Genomic DNA, 21,773 nt, shown 5'->3' with positions numbered 1-21,773 from the left:
ACTGGGTCTGCTGGCGGCCGCTGGGGGAGCTGCGCCGGCTCTGCTCTCCCGCCCTCGCGCGCTGCTGAATGAGACCCCGGTCTCATTAAGCTGCACGCTGGGGAGCAGAGACAGCGCAGCTCTGCCAGCAGACCCAGGTGTCTGCCCGGCCCCAGGTGCCGACGGCCCACCGGGAATTTTCCCGATATCCCGGTGGGTCAGTCCGGCCCTGACTGGAAACCGTATCTTCAGAAGGATATTCATACTTTAGAGAGAGTTCAGAGAAGGGCTACTAAACTGGTTCATGTATTGCAGGATAAAACTTACCATTAAAAAATGTTAAAGGATCTTAACATGTATAGCTTGGAGGAAAGACAAGACAGGGGGGATATGATAGAAACATTTAAATACATTAAGGGATTCAACACAGTAAAGGAGGAGACTATATTTAAAAGAAGAAATACTACCACAACCAGAGGACATAGTCTTAAATCAGAGGGACAAAGGTTTACAAATAATATCAGGAAGTATTACTTAACAGAGAGGGTAGTGGACGCATGGAATAGCCTTCCAGCTGAAGTGGTAGAGGTAAACACAGTGAGGGAGTTTAAGCATGCGTGGGATAGGCATAAGGCTATCCTAACTATAAGATAAGGCCAGGAACGAATTAAAGGTATTTCGAATATTGGGCAGACTAGATGGGCCGAATGGTTCTTATTTGCCGTCACATTCTATGTTTCTATGATAGATAGATAGATATAGAGATAATAGAAATATAGATAGATCAATATAGATAAATAGATAGCTAAAAAGAGATAGATAAAGATAGATAGATAGATAGATATGTGTATGAAGCGGGTTGGTCTGCAATGTCAAGATCCAGGTAAGTGTCTCTCCCCTGTCCGTACAGCCAAATCTTGTTTGCAGGATCTTTCGCGGGTGGCTCTTTTCCTTTGGAATAGCCTGCCTACCACAATCAGACTCTCCCCTGGTCTTCAATCGTTTAAGAAGTGCCTTAAAACCTTCAGGAAAGCTTATGGCCTCCCAGAGTAACATCTAGCTCACATACCTGTCTCTTGCTGTCTCCTAAATGGCAGCACTTTGCTCTCTCCTCCAGCTCTGCTTCACTCCCACCTTATTTGATTGCTGTCTCCTGTCCAATTGTGTTTTATTCTTACCTCCTCTAGACTGTAAGCTCGCTTGAGTAGGGTCCTCTTCAACCTATTGTGCCTGTAAGTTTTTGTAATTCTCTAATTTATTGTTAAATCCCCCCCCCTCTTAAATAATATAGTACAGCGCTACGGAATATGTTGGCGCTATATACATGCCAATAATATATAAAGAACTAAAATGTGTCAAACTGCGTGAGCATGGTTTGACTTTTTAAAGTATAACAGCACAAAAGAACTCCTAACACCATAACCACTTCATAACAATCAATCTATATATATATATATATATATATATATATATATAGTCTCAGTAATGCAAACAAACTGATGTTTCCATGGAGAATTGAATTTCAAAATGACAAGAGACTCCTACACAGTTTTAAAATTAACTTAACCCCTTAAGGACACATGACATGTGTGACATGTCATGATTCCCTTTTATTCCAGAAGTTTGGTCCTTAAGGGGTTAAATAAATAAAAAAAAATAAAAAAACTTAACCTAAACCACCAGAGGGCACCTTTTACAGGGTCCACGCCCCACACTCTACCTACCTGTTCCTACAGACATAACTCCTGGACACGAAATGGTTAACTGCTGAAGCATCTTCTTAAAGTACAAGGGTCATCAAATTTTCACTTCTCATTTTTGAGAAGCTCATTACATTTGATGAAACACTGATTTTTTTTTATTTATTTTTTTAAGAAGTGATATACGTTGATTTTTTAATCTGGCTGACTTGTTCAACCTAACTTGCTTGCTTTTGCAGGTTCACATTGAGCAAATCACAGCATCTCCCAGCAGCCGCGTCAATGTGTGTGTCAGCTCTCTCTCCCCGCAGTCCCCCCCTCCCTCCCCCCATATCATTTAGAAACATAATTTGTGTTATTTGTTATATTTAGGTTTATTGTTAGTCTGTTCCTGCTACCTCGGAGAGGCTGGGAAACAAGCTGTGTAGCAGTAGGACCCTGTGCAGTCCAAGCCCTTTCACTGTCAGAGACGTTCTATGATTGTCTCTCTCTCTCTCTTGAGCTGCTCATTGTATCGTTTCCCTCTCCGAGAAGTGAACATTTGATGTCAGTTATCCTTTAAGGGGGTAGATGGGACAATCTTCCCGGTTGCTGAAGCATTACGGAATTTTTAGTCCCTTTAAAATGCTTCTTAGTCATCAACTTTCTTCCTGCAAGCGATGCCGGCTGCCAGAGAAAGTGTTAAACGAAAACGTCACATCATGCAAGGCTCCAGTGTGGTGAAGCAGGGGAAAGATTCAATAGGAAACTTTACATGTGGTCAGTCTGCCTGTCAATCAGTTGCCTTGGCAACAGGGCGTGCCTCTTGAGACTAGCGTGGCCGTGCTGCTATTGGCATAGGGGGATGCTTTGGGCGGAGCTAGGTTGTGAATTGGTGCTGATGTTGCAGGATGAATAGGGACAGCATCCACACTGGCAGGAAGCAGCCGGGAGGAATCTTGGGTTGGAGCGTAAGGAAAGGGTTAACAGGAGAGAGGGGAGACTTTTTGAGCAGGGGGTGTATAGTTAGTGGCTGTGTGTGTAGGGCAAAGTCTACAAACTGAATTTTAAGTTTGGCATATGAGGCTTCATGAGAAGGGAGGGGCAAAAAAGGTTTATGGCTTTCTAATACTGAGATTAGAGAATGAGATTGGTATAAAAAGTAACAGAATAAATGTCAATTTTTATGAAAAGTTTGCAGAGAGGCAGTGAAAGGGATTGGGGAGGCGAGAATAAAATAAGCAAGACGAAAGAGGAAGTAACTGTTAAAAAGAAAGTTTTGTAATAGCTTTTAGATAAGGAGGTGGCAACTTTGTCTCAGTGTTAGAACTGTATTTATCTCCCTAGACTATGCCAAGGTGTTTTAAGGTTCTTTGAAGAGGTGGACAGCAGTGGCGTGGGTAAAGAAAAATAATTTAACAGGTAGGCTCTTTTTAGTTGAAGTGATTTTACTGATACGGTGACTGGTACGGAGAAGATGCCTACACTGCAAGAGGATGACCCAATGGCTTCCCAGGTTGCCACCGCTGGTCCAGGCCAGGTAGCCCCAACTCAGGCGATGATGAGCCCTCGTGTCCAGATGGCCTGTCGAGCAGAGTCCAGAGGTCGTTTCAGAGTAAATTTCGTGCAGAGTACAGAGAGTATTCTGAGCGGCGATAGTGGAGGAGGAACTCCCAGCGAAAGCAGCTTAGGGCCTGGGGCCCTGCGCAGTTTTGGTCATAACACCATGGATGCGGTGCCACGTATAGATCATTACAGAAACACTATGCCCTCTGGGGCTATGAAGCCAGGGAGGCCAAGCCTGGCAGAACTGCATGATGAACTGGACAAGGTGAGCATGAAGATCCTGGCTTATAATTGGCAACCGAGCCACAGTATATAGGATTACTAAACTTTTTATTATAGCAAATGAAATCTGAACGCCAAAAGTGAGGTTAAAATAGTTAAGTTGGGTATAAAGCTGAGTAGAAAGATTGTACCAAATAAGATATTTTAGCTTCAATGTTTCAATTCAAATTACATTTTCTACAATTTGGAGTTTAACGAATAACTCTGTATTTATGCAATAAATGCTCTAATATTGATAGGGATATTCAATTGTGAATTGTTAAAGGGACATTCCACTACCCAAATTACAAAAAAATAAATACAAATTTAAATCACCGTTTAGTAGATATACACCAAATGTAAACTTGCTTGCATTTAATTTATGCATTTTTTCATTGGAGTTATATCTAAAAAAAAAAATGCAAAACCTGCATTTCTCTTGTCTGCTGCCATTGCAAACCCTTCACTTCTTCCCTAGCCCATACTTTCTGCAGCTGTCCCATCACAGGCAGGTGCTTGGGGCAGTTGCTTCCTCTTGAGTTTAGCTCCACTGAGCTAACCAAACCAGGAAGTGACAGGACCTGTTACCTGCTTGAAAGCCAAGGGGGTGTAACCAGGTTAATTTGTAAAAGTGCCAATTTCTATTGAAATCTGCACTTTTTGCAAAATGCAAAAAAATAGGACTCATTCTTTACACGTAAAGCATTTCAGCAAGTTAAGTGCTTAAGGGATCTGCAATGTCCCTTTAAGAATTCAAAATTAATTTCACATTTTAGGCTACAATAGTGGAACTGAAAGATAGGCTTGGAGATTTTTTCCCCCCATTCGGCTACTTTGCCCTGAATTTTGAAATTCCCTGTTTACATTATTTAGTGAAAACCCTGCATGTTTGTTGATCTCACACCTCAATTAAAACTGAAATGTGGGAAATTTAACCCCTTAAGGAAACATGACATGTGTGACATGTCATGATTCCCTTTTATTCCAGAAGTTTGGTCCTTAAGGGGTTAATCTGTGTGGCAATATTAAGGATTTATTCACTAAACTGCAAATTGTAGCAAATTGAAATCTGTTTTGTGAAATTTAGACTAAACGAGCTGATTTGGAAAAAATACAATTTTCTGCCACAAATATCTATAACTAGCTGCTGATGTACTGATAAGTTCTGCAGTTAAGGGCATAACTATCAAGAAGTAGAAACGTAATGTATACTCTTAATGGATAACATTAAAGATATAACTTGCTTGACCTTCAATGTTTATTTATTGCGCTTCTGTGCGGTACATTCACTAGTAAGCTGCTTTGAGTTGACAACTGTCTTGGAACGGGTAGGGCAAAATGAATTTTTAAAAAATCCCAACTTTTAGTGTAGATATTTTATTCCAACTTAATTGTTTTGTCCATAATGTTAGTTGGTTGTCAGCTCTCAAAAACCCACTCTTTAGTGACGAGAAAGTGTAATGTTTCTTAAATTTGTGCATTCATATATATATAGATCAGCTGCAACATTAAAAACTGAGCCAATTGTACAAGTTGTGATCAAATCAAAACGTAAACAAAACCTTGAATTTGCGCTATATGTCTGTTCAGGCGCTTTCATTTCACATCAAATATTTGCATATTAAGCATAATTTAATATGAATAAAATATAAAAAAAAATGTGAGAAAATAAAACATTTTGTTATTTTTTTTCAGTTCTGCATGGCATTTTAACTGTGAATGTCACAATACGGTTAGCTGTTACTGCAATAAAATACACATATTTGTATTCAGCGATGCCTCACGTGTAAAACAGTACCCCCTATATACAGGTTTTATGGTGTTTTGGAAAGTTACAGGGTCAAATATAGCACGTTACATTTTTCAGTTTATACACATTGAAATTTGCCAGACTGGTTACGTTGCCTTTGAGACCAAATAGTAGTCCAGGAATGAAAATTACCCCCATCATGGCATACTATTTGCAAAAGTAGACAACCCAAGGTATTACAAATGGGGTATGTCCAGTCTTTTCTAGTAGCCACTTAACACTGGCCAAACACTGGCCAAATTTATATATAATATATATGTATAATAATATGAAGATACAATTAAAACTAATTAAAACTGGTGTATAATTTATTTATTTATTTTTATTTTTTTTCAATTTGTTTATTGATAATTTTTATTTTATATATAATTATGATTATATAAATATATATATATATATATGATCCAAGTACTTTTATTTACTTTATTAAACTTTTTATTAACTTTTATTAACTTTAAAAACTTTTTTGCAGGCATTAGGGGGGCTGCTTGTGAGCTCAGGCAGGCCCCCTGCAGGCACTGCATAAACCGGCTATTCCGGCCATGTAATCGTAAGGACCCCGCGATCACATGGTCGAGGGGGGGGGAGGGGGGGGAGCGGGCAGAAGGGGTCTGCCTGGTAGCTCAGGATCACGACCGCCGTCGGGGGAACGGCGGGAACCCGAAAAGTACAAAGGAAGGCAGGGACGTTCTATGCCGCCCGCCGGCGTTTAGGACCACCCCAAAAAGAACTGCATAGAACGCCCGCCATCCTTAAGGGGTTAAAGGGACACTATAGTCACCAAAACAACTTTAGCTTTATGGAACACTATAGGGCCAGGAACACAAACATGTATTCCTGATGCTATAGTGTTAAAACCACCATTTAGGTCCCCTTAAATGAGGTTAAAACATACCTTATTCCCAGCCCTGCAAGGGTCCGCCGGCATTGGCCCTACACCCGATCCACCTCCTTGGTGAAATCATCAGAATTATTTTAGCCAATCCAATGCTTTCTCATAGGGATAGCATTAGTTTGGCTGAAATCGACAAGGAGGCGGGATCAGGGCTGGCGCGTCCATAAGGCGGCACAGGCGGCCGCCTTAGGGCGCACTGGCTCTGGGGGTGCAAAATTCCAGTGACCGGCAGGAGGGAAGTGCTCCCTCCTGCCTGGTCACCTCTTGGATCCCCGGAGCGGCGCGGCGTGTGGCTGAACTGGATTAGGAGGCGGCGAGGGAGCTCTCATCTCTCTGACCGGCTCTCTCACGCGCCTTTTGCTGATGCCGCGGGAGCCGGAATATGACGTCATATTCTGGCTCCCGCGGCATCAGAAAACAGCCTGCGAGGGAGCCGGTCAGAGAGATCAGAGCTCCCTCGCCGCCTCCTAATCCAGTTCAGCCGCACGCCTCCCAGCAGCCTCACTGGACCACCAATGAGAGACCCACGCCAGCTCTCCAGGTAGGGAGGCTGGGTGGGAAATTTAAATTTAATTTAGATTATTAATTACTGTGTGTATGTGTGTGTGCATGTGAGTGTGTGTGTGTGTGTGTGAGTGAGTGTGTATGTCAGTGTGTGTGTGTGTCTGTGAGTGTGTATGTCAGTGTGTGTGTGTGTGTCTGTGAGTTTGTGTGTGTCTGTCTGTGTGTGTGTGTGTGTGTGTGTGTCAGTGTGTGCATGTGAGTATGTGTGTCTGTCAGTGTGTGTGTAAGTGTGTCTATGAGTTTGTGTGTGAGTGAGTGAGTGAGTGTGTGTGTCAGTGTGTGTGTGCATGTGAGTATATGTGTCTGTCAGTGTGTGTGTAAGTGTGTCTATGAGTTTGTGTGTGAGTGAGTATGTCAGTGTGTGTGTGCGCATGTGAGTATGTGTGTCTGTCAGTGTGTGTGTTCGAGTATGTGTGTGTGTGTGCATGTGAGTGTGTGTGTGTGTGTGTGTGCATGTGAGTATGTGTGTCTGTGAGTTTGAGTGTGTGTGTGTGTGTCTGTCAGTGTGTGTGTGTCTGTCAGTGTGAGTGTGAGTGTCTGTCAATGAATGAGTGTGTCAGATAAGTGAGTCTGGCTGTCAGAGACGTCTGTGTGTTTGTAATTGAGTGTGTGTGACTGTCAGTGTTTATACACCCCTGACTGTAGCGTGACCAAGTGGAGTGTACCGTGGTACAGGAACTTCTGTTTCCTGTACCTGGCAGGACTGACAGGAAAAGCTCACTGTACCGGGATTCGCTCCGCTCAGCCACGCTACAAGAAAGGTAGGAGGCACACCAGGAAGGGGAGGAGACCCCTATGGGGGTGGGTGGCGCACCAAGGGACAGGGAGAGGAGGGGAGAAATACCCTGAGGTACAGGAAAAGGAGGGAGGGGGGAAAGGAACACTAAGCAACAGGGAACAGAGGGGGTAGGGCAGAGGAACACTAAGGGACAGGGAAAGGAGGAGAGAGGGGAGAGGAACAGTAAGGGTCAGAGAAGGGAGGGGACCATTAAGGGACAGGGAGAGGGGCTGGATGTGAAAGAAACACACAGCGGGGCTTGAGAAGGAAAGAGACACACACAAAGGAGCTGGGAAGAGTAAAAGACATAAAAGGGCTGGGAGAAAAGGAGTCACACAAAGGGTCTGGGAGGAGTAAGACACACAAAATGTGGGAGGATGTAAGAGTCATACAAAGAGGAGACATAGTAGACACACAAAGGCAAAAATAGGAGATAAAATACACTAAAGGGAGTCAGATATTTAAAGACGGGATAAGAAACACAAAAGGGAGGTTAAGAGGCACACAGGTGCAGATGTTTTTTGGGGGGCGGAAAAATGCATCTTCGCCTATGTACCCAAAATTCTTTGCACCGGCCCTGGGCGAGATGGGGTGGGGCCAAACACCATTTTGACCAATCAACACCTCATAGAGATGCATTGAATCAATGCATCTCTATGAGGAAAATTCAGCTTGAAGACACTGAACAGCAGTGCTGCCTACTGTGCAGTACTGCCCCATGAAGCACCTCCAGTGGCCATCTCTGAAAAGGCAGTGTTTACATGAAAATGCCTGAAGGGAATGATTATACTCACCAGAAATACATTAAGCTGTAGTTGCTCTGTTGACTATAGTGTCCCTTTAATAAAGCAGCCATGGTGTAAAAATGACACCCTTGCAGTATTACTGCTCAATGCTCTGCCTTTTAGGAATTAAATCCCTTTGTTTATATCCCTAGTCACACCTACCTGCATGTTACCCACACAGCCTTTCTAAATACTTCCTGTAAAGAGACATCTAATGTTTAAACTCCCTTTATTGCACAGTCTGCTTAATTTAAAATGTCTTATCTTCTCCTCTGTTAATGACCCGCTACAGCTTGCAGGAACATCCTGTGTGAGATTAAAGTTCAATTTACAGAGCAGGAGATAAATATCTAAAACAAGTTAACATCTGATTGAACATAAAACCATTTTTTTTCATGCAGCCTGTGTGAATCGCAGCAAGGGGAAGTGTGGTTACAATTGCATGGACAGAAACAAAAGTGATTTAACTCCTAAATGGCAGAGAATTGAGCAGTGACATTACATGGTTATGATCTATACCAGAGGTTCTCAAACTGTGTGCATTAGATATCTCCCTCACCGGCCCACTAGCACTTTGCTGACAGCCGGCAGAGGAGGGAGGGAGGGAGAGAGGACCTGGGGGAGCTCTAAGATGCAGCTCTGCCGGTTTCTCCTCTTGCGATCTCGGAGCATTGCCACGGTTACGTGTCCTGAGGCTGCTAGAGTTCACTCTCACCACTAGGACCACCAGGGCTTCCCCACCGGACCACCAGGGATTACAGAAAATTTCATTTTATTTTTTATTAAAAACAAAATAAAGTATATATTTATTAATTTGCCCTCCTACCCCCAAATACCCCACACCACACAACTCCCCCCAAACACATACAATTACCCCCATACACACACAATTACCCTCATATATACACACTACCCCCATACACACACACTGCCCTCCATACACAACCTGCCCCCTCACACACACACTGCACCCCTCACACACAATAACGACATCCTTCACAAACACAATGCACCCCTGTACACACACTGCATCCCACACACACACACACACTGCACCCCTGTACACACACGCACATAGTGCAACCCCCCCCCCCACACACACACACTACAGCCCCTATCCCAGCAGACCCCAACTAAGTTGTCAAACTGTTCTTAAACAGTTTGACTACTTACCCTGAGAGGGCACTACTGGCACCATAACCACTACAACATAATGTAGTGGTCATTTTGCCTGGATTGTTTCTTTAAATAATCTACCAGTGCCACTCCCAAGATTAGGGGCCCAGTATATGCCACAGCGAAGGACATATATACAGCCTAGAAATTTGTTTTGACTTGGGATGCCTTGGAAAAATATTGAAATATTAAGGGCGCCTTGAACCTAAAAAGTTTGGGAACCACTGATCTATACACTAAAACTGCTTAATTAAGCAAAAGTTTTTTTTGATGTCCATAGTGTAGTTTAAATTTTTTAGTTATAATATTTTTTTTTTTGTCTGTATAAGCACTAATAGTAAATTCTCTGAATTGCCCTTATGTAGTGAACTATCCTTTTATTGATCCAAATGTCAAAATAATGCTAACAGAATTATTTCGTTTTGTGTGTAATCTGACCACTTTAACAAGTAGATTATTACATAACAAGACCATCACATACATATATGATTAAATTGCCAAATATAACCATCTAATCAATCATAAGGAAAAATCAGCTTCAACTATAACTAGGAACGGTAAATGGAAACTGTAGTTGTGTCTAAATGTTTCATTTTTGTTCCTTGAAAATGATCTAATTCATCTCAGCGACTTAGAAATAATGTTCCCCAATGATTGGGCTCTGAATATTAAAGTGCATAATTACATACAAAGTACATAATTACACTATAAATTATTAACTAAGCACTTAAAACAAAAATGGACATACCTCCCTTCTCATGTCTACTTAGCCCATAAACAAACAAAGTGACCTACACACAGTAATGTGATTTACGGATGTAGGACTCAGGGTTTTTTGAGCAATAAATTAATAAATGAGACTACTTTGTTTGATGAAACTTGACAAAAGGAGCAGCTACCGCTGTCCGGTCTCTAATTTTTCCTTGCGGTCACTAGTGACAGCTGTGAGAAAAAAAATACATTATCAATGGTGGCTCCCATGGTCTTGCAGGATAATTCGTAGACATCAATGTTTTACTCTTGCGCATGCACAAGAGTACAGCACTGATGTGGACTCCTGACAGGTAAGGCACCAGGAGATGAAGATGACTCGCTGGATTTACTTTACAGGAGCCTGGAGAGGCTGCTTCAGTCCCGAAAAAGTAAAATAAAATAAAACTTACTATCCTCTGCACCCCCAGGTCACCACACTGCAAGCGGCTAAGCCTCAATCTGGGTTGAAAATATATGCAAAGACTCCAGCAGAAGGTGACAGAATCGTTTTAACCCTTTAGGAACGGAGTTCAAGTTCTGAACCAAAACGAAATCTAGAATTTGCACATGTGTATCTTCCACCGAAATTTAAGGTTTTCTCTTAAGTGCCCCTATATATATTAAATGATTTTATTTTCATGTCCTATATGCATACATAACTCAATATTAAGTCTAAATTAAATATTAAAAATGGGAAAACATGTATTTTTTTTTTAAACCAAATGTTTTTGCATTTTTGCTTATAATCATTTTTTCACGTCCAGTGTAACTACAGAATAAAAAATCAGAACAGATTGATGTATTCATCCTGATTATTAGATGGCTCATATGTTTAGGATCTAAATGTTTGGTAGTTAAGACTAATCCTAACCCTATGCTTGCGCTAACTCTAACCGTATACCTACCTCAACCTTACCCCTAACTTAAGCTATCCATAACACATTAACCCTTACCATACCCTAGCTCTAGCCCTGCACTAAGCCAAACCTAACCCTACCCTAACACTAACCATAACCAATACTACCTGCTAACAGTACTGATATCTGCAGATACATTTCCTACTTAAAACAGTAGAAAGTGGTATGTGGCTGATTAAAGGGATATATCTCAGCCTTTCCGGTCTGAATTGATTTGATGAAGCGTAATGTGAAAGCATTACCCAGACCAACTCAGACCGGAAGGATGCCCAACAAAACGAGGTAAGGGTTAAACTGTTCATAAACGGTTTGACAGATTACTGGTGGATGTTGCCTGGGGACTCCTCGCACCATGACATGTGCACAGTCGCCTTGTCGGCATTTGCAAAAAAAACCACCAATACCCATTTCAATAAAACACTGACACCAGTGTTTTGGCAAAATTATATCACAGCTTTTATTGATTATTAACATAAATTATAAAGGTCATTGTCAACAGCAGGCCCACGTTGGCCTGCACCATTACCATCCAGTAGTTTACAATTTAACCCCTTGACAATGACCCACCCCCACATAACATAATACCCAAACATTGTAACATTTAACTTAACATTGAAATATGACCATTGCCACCAAAGGGCACCATCCATTGCCACAAAAGGGCACCACAAGTGTAGGGGCATACCGAGACACCCCTACACACCCCGGTTCGGAGCTACCTACGAGCTCAAACCTACCAAACCAGTCCAAAGGCCTACCTATTAGCCCTGAACTCCAAACTTTTCCCCATCTCACTCTTTTCTCCCCCCAACTCTACTCTCCATCCCCCGCCACCATGACCAAACGGGAAACACCTGAAAGCAAAGGGACGGTGGGTGGGACAACAACAGGTAAGTGCAACTTTAGATTAAAGTGATCCTTAGATCTAAAATGGCCACTACTTATACTCCCCTTATAACTCCACCCCACTCCATATACTTAGGCCCATCCCTAACCACTGACCCTTAGATGGCATGTCTCCTGGCAATGTCAAGGCCCACTCCCCTTAGCTACGCTGCTCCATGGGCTACATTACAACTGTACAGTGCACTACGTACTGTTATGGCGTATGGCTTACTTATGTAAAATAATATATTCAACACATAACAATTCAAACAATGTTGGCTTTGTCTGATTTAACAAAAATAATAATAAAACTTAAAATGTTTATGCTTGCACAAGAGATTCTAGGTACAGGTTGAAAAACAGGCTATAAGGGAACTTGGGTAGTTACAAAGCTCCAATACTACCACTGCTGAAATGTGTCCCCCAATCGTAGTCCTGTGTCGGTTGAAAATGTGAACCCCAATGCCAGCATCATGTGTTTGTCGATGCATGCTGTTAGATTACCCCAGGATTTTAGTTAGATTCCAGTTTTTTTTTCCTGCACTGACAATTCTTTTTTTCTTATATTTAAGTTTTTTATTGTTTTTGATAAGCATATGAAACATTTGTATCGTGAGCATACAGTCGCAGTAGTTACAGAGATATACGATATACAAGATTTCAGTATTGGTCACATAGTTACAATATGCTGTGACGCGTTTGCTTGATACAGCGAGTTAGTCAGTCGTAAATTAACAATGTTTCATAGAAGTTAAATTTCAGGAGAACATCTGTCGATCAACTTAAATAGTGCATCATAGATAGTGCAAGTTTCAGTAGAACGCTTATCGGTATTGGTATGTTCAAGAGGGTGCTATAATTGTTTCATGACTTCGGTAATCATAATTAGTATTCATGACACGTGAGAGTGCCTCGCAGTAGAACGTCGTCCCTGTGCTTGGTTACTGTCGCTAATGGCCAAATATCTAGTTTTGTCAGTCTTAGTCCTTGGGTCACACCGCGCGGCCAGACGCCCGGCGCCACCCCTGACATCCACTCCCCCCCCAGCCCGAGCAGCATCTGTGTGGGGATTGTAGACGGTTGTCGAGTGGATCCCGAGTGTTGTGAAGGTGTTCCACGGCGCCCATATCTTGGTGAACTTCAAATAGTTTCCCCCTTTAGCGTGTGTTATACCTTCCAGTTGTTTTGTGTCTTCTACCCTCTGGATCCATTCCCTAAGCGAGGAAGGATTAGGCTGTTTCCAGTGTTTGGGAACTAGTTGAGTGGCTGCCATAATTAGATGATGAAGTAGGGTCGTTTGTATTTTTGAGCCCTGGGGGGGTAGGAGGAAGAGGTATTGGTCTGGGGCCATGGAGAATTTGGTGTGGAAGATGTTTTGGATGATGGTATGAATTCTATTCCAAAATTTTTCTATCTGCGGGCATTGCCACCATATGTGTGCGTGGTGTGCTCCTGGTTGGTTGTGCACTGACAATTCTATGTCTCCCACACACTGAGTAATATTTAATACTATACTTGGTATGTTTTTAACCTAGTGACAGAGGTGAGCCACACACATTGCTTTGCAATGTTCTGGTCTTATCTTTAGTTTATGAGAAGAAGGGTAATCTAAGAAATGTATTTTCTTTCTTTATATTTTCTTTTTTCTTGTTTATTTTGCTGTAGGTGGTCTTTTCCACTAATATGTTTTATTTTATCGCTCTGTTTTTTTTGATGATAATCTAAGAAATTTCAGCAATATATTGGTTGCATTAAATCCACCGTAAAAAGTTCTAAAATATGTCTTACAGCAAAAGAGAAGCACTAAAACAGTTTTTTTTGTTTTTTTAAAAAAAATTTTTTATTAATTAACATTATTATTATTTTTAAAAGATTGTTTATAAGTGATTGCTTCATTACAGTGAATGTCTAGGTTGCAAAATGCAGTTAAAATTTTTTTTTTAAAATATTGCTGATTAAAATCCTTTTATAGCTGCAGAATTGCTTTTGCAGCTAAGCTAATCAGCCCCCTTTTTTTAAACCCATTACAAAGTTCTTGGTTAATTACCAATCTAATGCTTATCCTAGAGAAGGCTTGTGGATACAGGGAGAATAATGTAACACCATCAACACTTCCTCAGATAACAGAATATACCCAAATACATTTACAAGCTCTAAAACACACCTTAAAATAGTTATTGAACATAAGATTTGCCTGATGCAAATGTATTATTGTCTGTATTCTCATTGCTGTGGCGACTATAATTTGACTGTTTTTATCCATGCCCAACAAAAATAAATAATTTTCGAAATTTTCAAAAAATTGTTACTAAACATATATACATTGCATTATTAAATAATTAAACACTGGGTGCTACTTAAGGGTTCTGTGCTATTAAAGGGTTCCGGGTCTGTAGGCTCTTCTTCAGTGTTTGTGTGAGATCATTCTATTATCTTACACAGGAGGCTGCTGGCAGGGAGCAGTATTTGTGAACGCTGTATGCTTCACAGCTATAGGCGGGGGGGGGGACACTTAATGTAAATCCCGAGATGCTGAGAAATACGTCTATATATGTAAGGAGGCTTTGTAATTTACAGTCTGGGTAGATGTTGCTAGGACTGCACAAATAAAGTAATTTAATTATATTCTGGAGCCTGCAGTAGCCTCGTGTGTGTGATTTAAGTTTTTAATTAAAAGCTAACTTCTGTATTAAACACACTGGGCTATTTTGAGAAATTTTTAGGTAAGGTAATAACAATTCATACAACTAAAATACAATTCAGAAGAATAATGTATCTTTTTTACACAGCCTGATTTCTAAACATATTTATTGCAGTTTAAAGGCACTTTACTTTGAGTATTATTGCTGTGGAGCTCTCTCTGTTATACACTCAGACACACCAACAATATAGAGCAAGTAGAAAATAAGGCAACTAGGATGGAAAAGATAGGCAGAGGAATCTGGGCCCAAAAGAGAGACTGTCCCTCCTAAAGAGGGACACTTGGAAGGTATGGTGCTGTAAAAATGAAATGTGTGTGTGCATGGAGGCTGTGTAAGTCACATCCACAGAAAATGTAGCGAGGACTACATAAGCAAAGTGATTTAACTCCTACATGTCAGAGAACCGAACAGTGAGACTGGAGGGCATGATGGGCCAAAACCACTTTTCTAAGCTGAAGTATATGGTGCTTAGACTGACTCGATAAACCATCACAGCTGTTGAAATCTCAGCTAGGACATTCTCTTCACATCGGAACACAGGTTTTATAAAATATATTGTTAGAATATAACTTATACCCATTAAAATAGTGCTTTTCTGTGACGCACTAATCACCAGATTCTGACTCTGAAATAGTCTTTCAAGCTTAATGCGTGATTCAGCCTCACAACACTGTCCCTGGGGACATTTCTTCCTGTAACAGCCAGATAGACAGTGAAGGGAGTGTCTTTGTTATGTATTAATTTATCATCATCATTTTTTAGCACAAGCACCCATCTCTGGATCAAGCAGTAAAAATCCCAATTAAACATACTGTATGGTTTAACCCCTAGAGAACCACAAATACCCACTGGATGGTACAAAGAGGTATGTCACAGACCTGATTTTCCACTAAATGACTATAGTCATAATAATTCTTTAAAGGGACACTGTTAGTTAGTTACCAGAACAACGCCAGCTTAATGTAATGGTTCTGGTGTCCATAGTCAGTCCTTGCAGGCATTTTAATGTAAACACTACCTTTTCAGAGAAAATGAAGTGTTTTACATTGCTACCTAGTATCAGTAACACCTCTAGTGGCAGTCAGTCAGACGGCCACTAAAGTTGCTTCCTAGTCTAGTGCTGCACAGTGTGCAGCACCTACGTTTAGTGTCTCCACGCTCTGCAAGGAGATGCTGAATGTTCCCACAGAGAGGTTTGGCGTCCCCCCGTCCTTTTTCACATAGGGATGGTAAATTGGACAAAGCAAATCAATGGTTTCAGTGCCCCTGTCTAACCCCTGTGCCATTGGCAGAGACCAAGTCTCCTTACGGTTAATCTTGCTCTGGTAGTACCTATGGTTAAATTGAGATGTTAATGGTCCTATGCCAGCATTTTAATACCCAAGTGTATTGTTTGTCTTGAATATTAAACTGTAACCAACAGGAAACACAGAAATGTCGGTATTTGGGATAATACACTTGGCACAATGCTTAATGTACAGAGTGTTAGTTTTTTTGACTATTCAAAATTATCTTAATACTTTGGCTTTGAGGAATTTGCATTTATAGTTGGACATTATTATATATTATTATTGACGTACAGATTTCTGTTTATATTCAGCTAACTGGAGATTCTATGTGTTATAACAAGTGTTTATCGTCATTAGGATTCGTTTGGTGGTTTTGCAAATGGCGATGGAGACAGCATTTCGGAGAATGATCTGGTGTTGCAAGTGGTGGAGTCCAGTGGAGTCGTTAAATTTGGTTGGATTAAGGGAGTTCTGGTAAATTATCAATATCTACTAATTGCAAGTTGCAACTCAGTTTCATATTCATTTGTGAGCCGTAAGACCACCCACCCATTTACAAACAGACCCTTCTTTTCACTCAATATATTATTTAATGGAGAGCTCTTTTCACTTAACAGTGACTTGTAATGCAAGACCCACTATATAAATATAGCTGAAAAAAAATCAGAGTTGTAAAAATTGCTTGTAAAATGGGAAATCTTTTCCAATTAGTCTGTTTTAAAGGCTTAATTACTAAAATGAATTCAAAGTAAATTTAAATTTAAAGGGACACTATAGGCACCATAGCAACTTTAGCTTAATGAAGCAGTTTTGGTGTATATATCATGCTCCTGCAGTCTCACTACTCAATTATCTGACATTTAGTAATTAAATCACTTTTCTTTCATTTGATACAGTCCTATCCACACCTCCCCTGACTGTGACTCACATAGCTTACATGAAAAAAATTGTTTTGTTTTCAATCAGACTTTAACTTGCTTTATACGTTTTTATCCTGATCTGTGAATTGGACTTTAATCCCACACAGAAGGCTGCTATGGGTCTAGAAAGATATTAACAGAGCAGGAGGTAAGAAATTCTAAATTAAACATTTGCAATAAAGGACATTTGAACATTAGATCTCTTTTTACATGCAGTGAGGTGTGATTAGGGATGTATAAATAAAATGATTTAATTCCTAAATTGCAGAGAACTGAGCAGTAAGACTGCAGGGGCATGATCTATACACCAAAACGGTTTCATTAAGCTAAAGTTGATTTGGTGTCTAAAAAAGGCCAGAGTAGCACAACTGAAATCATAGCTGACAGAGAACGTTTCCAGTTCGGCACATTTGATCTTAAATTTGAAATTCACTTTGATTTCCCGACAATTCTTTCTTTAGTAAATTTCACTTCTTACACCTGCTGTCCCATTATATTTATACATCTACTATATATCCAGTCTTCTTCTAACAAAAAGCCGAATAGATATAGACATAGAACCAGTTTGGTTATCGTATTCTTATTATTTGATTAATTAAATTTAGATATGTTGTTTAGATGCTTAGAGTATTATATAAGCCTATATTTATAAACTCCATACTGCTCTATTAATCCCCAGCTCTTCTGTTTTAACCCTTGACCCTCAACAATATCCACACAAAGTACCGTATAATTAATTCCAAATACTGTGCATTAAAGTGGTACTGTCACAAATTGTATAATTGGAGCTGTAATTTCTCACTCAGTATTAGAGGGGACTCAGGACCCCACTCAGGGCTCCAGACCCTATTTAGTTGTAGGTTCTGATATTGCAAATGGTCCCTACTGCTCTATTGGGTTATATGAGTATTATTTTATTGTAGTGACTGATGTATCAATGTGCTGTTCATTCGTGTTTCACAATATTGGTAATTAATTGGAAAAGTATGCTAACGAAACCCATCAGCTATTATTAAACAGCTATTCAATGGAAAGCGTTTATAAAAACTTAAACAGGATACAGTTTGCAAGGGTATTAAATTTGTAGTTAGGACAGATTTATTTTCTTCCATATGAATAATGGCTGTGTACCTAATAATTACATATATTATTTGATTCCCTGGTTGTATAGCCATATTATTGGTCATTTTTATAACATCGATAGTTTGCCTTTTGCCGTAAAAATAACAAGGCTTACCTTTCCTGGAATCTTAATGACAACCAAAACATAGGCCCCAATATAAGTCAGTGGGCAGGGTTAAAGGATGCGCACGGTGCAAATTTTCATGACAGGCCTGCGCATAGTCCTAGTGGCCTGAGCTTAGCATGAGCATATCTAATGATGTGTTAATGTGTTTGTATGATTTCTGGGGACAGTTTCCTGGTGTCCCCAAAAGCGCGACACCAGGGAACAAAGTTGGGTTTGGCGGGACAGGACCCTAACATAGGGACTGTTCAGACGATATCGGGTCTGTTGGGAGGTGTGCCCAAAAGATTCATGACAGGTTTTCTGCAGTTTATATCACAATGACATCTTGAAGGTATAGTGTGAAACATGTTATCATATTTCTATACAGGTGAGATGTTTATTGAACATCTGGGGTGTTATGTTGTTCATGAGACTTTCCTGGATTGTAGGTCAAGCTGGTTTAGGTGAGTGATATCTTCTGTTACCACATAATGTGACTAGTGATGTCTGAAATGTACTAAAAGGTTGTAATACTGTGGACCACCTTCATTATTCATTATTGAAGGTCTTCACTGGGAAGTGTCTGATTGACAGCCACTAGAGGCATGCTGTCTGAAAAAGTAAAATGAATTACTGTTTCTCATTAATGGCAAAGCTTACATTTATCAGACCCAGTCTTCACTCCTTCATATAATCTTTGAATACACACTTCTTCAGTCACTGTGTAATTTTACCCCACTCCCTCTAGCATGTAAGCTTATTGAGCAAGGCCCTCCACCCCTCTGTTCCTGAGCGTCCATGTGTCTGGTTACAATTACGTGTCTGTTAGTCCACCCATTGTACAGCGCTGCGGAATTTGCTGGCGCTATATAAATAATAAAATAATAATAATCAGACAAAGGGAAAAGGGTTTCTGCACCCAAACTATTTCAATAAAATGCAGTGGCTTTTAAACTTAGAGTGTAACATCAATGCTCTTGAGAAGCAACCTAAATCATGTATTCGGTTTTAATATATATATATGGTTTTTTTTTTTTTTTTTTTATTCAAATCCCAAAAGAAAGATAGGGACAAAGTAAGTATGGCAAATATGGTATTTATCAAAAGCAAAATTAATTTCAAGTAATCATAGTCATAAACAATGTGCTAGAATTGATATTTATAAAGGTGTGAAATTAGGATTCCTGTCGCCTGATGCCCAGGACATGTGGTTCTGGGCCAGTGCAGGAGGTGACTTTCATCCTTAAGCCCTGCAGGGCTGCTACAGGGGCTTTGGCAGGGAGCATGTGGTCTGGTTTGACGATTTGAAGATATTGATAAGCATCCTACCACTGTGTCGGTTTGTGTGTCATTTTCTTTCCAGTTAACTAAGTGCCTATCTGTACTGCTATGCCCCTTAAAGAGGTCTATGTGACTGCTGGCAGCAATAAATGTGTTTAGAAATCAGTCTGTGCAAATAAGATACAATATTCTTGTTTTTAATTACATTTTTGTTGCATAGATTGTTATTAGTAAAATGTCTCAGAACAGCCCGCCCCATGGCCACACCGCACTCTGACCCTTAAAGTATCTCTTTGACCATTTGAAATGTTGCAAGGTATGGCTGATGATGATTTCAGGAAGCAATCTGGGTTCAGAGATCAGAGAACACCCCACATGACCTACCTGTTAATTTTAATGCAGTGAAGGTGGGACGTTACTAAACTAATTAAAGAGATTAAATAACTTTCGCTTCCACTGCTAATTTTCTTACTCTGTGTCCGAGTGTGTACGTGTATCACTGAGTGTATACATGTGTCGATATGTATGTAGACATGTGCCTGCATTTGCAATTGTGAAATAGCGGAAGTGGGGGTACTGCGTGGAGGGTGACACTGGAATGGGGAGATGGGAAGAGTGTGCCTTTAAGGTGTGGGGTAAAATAGGGACACTGAGATGAGGAGTTGAAAGTAGAGACCCAGGGTGGAAAGGGGTAGGAATAGGGACAATGGGTATTTATTGATTATAATTTTGCAAGGGAACGGTAAGATATTTCAAGGTTATATATATGCAAGATATATGAAAGGTCCGACTTGACCCCTTTTGGGGGAGATGATCATGTTTTACTTTGAGGTCATGCCCCAGATATATTTGTATACTAGCTACACACCTTATAGGAACAGGATGTGTCTAGCATGTCAATTTTCTTTTTATCTGCTTATCAGCGATAGTTGGAGAAATATCATGCAAGTTTTAAAAAATGTATAAAAAATCATCAGTATGTTTTTTGTTCTGTACAGTGAGAGTGAGTTTATACTTTATATTTCATTACACAGTTTTGTATAGGGTAACTAAAGGTGGTGTACTGTAAACGTATCTTTACTCTAACAGCAAACATCTTTCTAATCTAACACTTCCTATTTTTTTTTTGCTACAGGCTGCACAATTGTGATTATCTTAATGGCCACAATGGTAACAGTTATCACTGGTTTGTCCACGTCAGCGATCGCGACTAATGGCTTTGTCCGAGGAGGTAATTTCAAATCCCTGTTTTTATTATCCGCTTTTTAAAATCACCATTCTCGCCTTGTTGCTGCATGTAACTGCATGTTATCCTTGGTTAGTGTCTCATGCAGTACTTGCTGTTACCCCAGTCGACTCTGTAAATTCTCTAATTTCTCCTTATTGCAACTTCTACTATGATGATCTACACTATTATGATTTCAATACTCCATATAATTTCTTTTAGGAAATCCCTGTGTTGCTCAATCTGACTACTTATATAATTCATTCTAGTGCAGTGATGTCCACCCTCTTTTGTGCGGATTTTTTCAGACTGATAACAAGCTAGAGTTTGCTAATGCATTTATTATAATGCATTATTTATATAATGCATTAAAAAGAATGGGTCAATCGACTGTCCCTTTAACCACGTTTCGACTCTTTCTTTTGTTCCACAGTAGAGATGTCCCAAACAGTTCGCCGGGAACTATTCGCCGGTGAACTTAGCTTGTTCGCGGTTGCTGTGGCGGGCGAACATATGCGATATTCGGTCCGCCCCCTATTCGTCATCATTGCGTAAACTTTGACCCTGTACCTCACAGTCAGCAGACACATTCCAGCCAATCAGCAGCAGACCCTCCCTCCCAGACCCTCCCACCTCCATGACGAATAGGGGGCGAACTGTTCGGGACATCTCTACTCCACAGTCTCTCACAATTTTTCTTGATGTTATGTCTGGCATTCTATATGGATTTGGTTTGCCTGTTGTTAATAATGAGTCTTTATTCCTCTCTGCTAAGGTGGGGCATACTACCTGATCTCCCGCAGTCTTGGCCCAGAATTTGGAGGTTCCATCGGTCTGATATTTGCTTTTGCCAATGCAGTGGCTGTTGCAATGTATGTTGTTGGATTTGCAGAGACTGTCAGTGACTTATTATCTGTAAGTTTTATTGAGTCTTTGCTTCTAGTCATGTAACCCCCCCCCCCCCCAATAATATTGACGTACAAACTCTCTTACATAATCAATTATTTTTATTTTTTGCTCATAGTAGAATTACCTTTCTCTTTCATGTTTATTTAAAGGAACACTATAGGGTCAGGAACA

The 21,773-nt window shown here is 40.3% G+C and overlaps 1 protein-coding gene across 1 annotated transcript in view; it reads left to right on the top strand.

The window, feature by feature from the left end:
• The first annotated feature begins 3,135 nt into the window (after positions 1 to 3,135).
• The window catches only part of LOC134612282 (solute carrier family 12 member 2-like), a 69,895-nt gene continuing 51,257 nt past the window's right edge, over positions 3,136 to 21,773 (top strand). Inside the window, exons 1-5 of the mRNA XM_063456621.1 lie at positions 3,136 to 3,489; positions 16,397 to 16,513; positions 18,576 to 18,651; positions 20,604 to 20,699; positions 21,469 to 21,608. Coding sequence (XP_063312691.1) covers positions 3,136 to 3,489; positions 16,397 to 16,513; positions 18,576 to 18,651; positions 20,604 to 20,699; positions 21,469 to 21,608 — 783 coding nt within the window. The remainder of the gene's footprint in view (positions 3,490 to 16,396; positions 16,514 to 18,575; positions 18,652 to 20,603; positions 20,700 to 21,468; positions 21,609 to 21,773) is intronic.

This window comes from Pelobates fuscus, chromosome 5 (genome assembly GCF_036172605.1).
Source record: "Pelobates fuscus isolate aPelFus1 chromosome 5, aPelFus1.pri, whole genome shotgun sequence".
In the NCBI taxonomy this organism is placed as follows: Eukaryota; Metazoa; Chordata; class Amphibia; order Anura; family Pelobatidae; genus Pelobates; species Pelobates fuscus.
The sequence above is the reverse complement of the archived record's forward strand: the minus strand, read 5'-3'. Positions and strand labels throughout refer to the sequence as shown.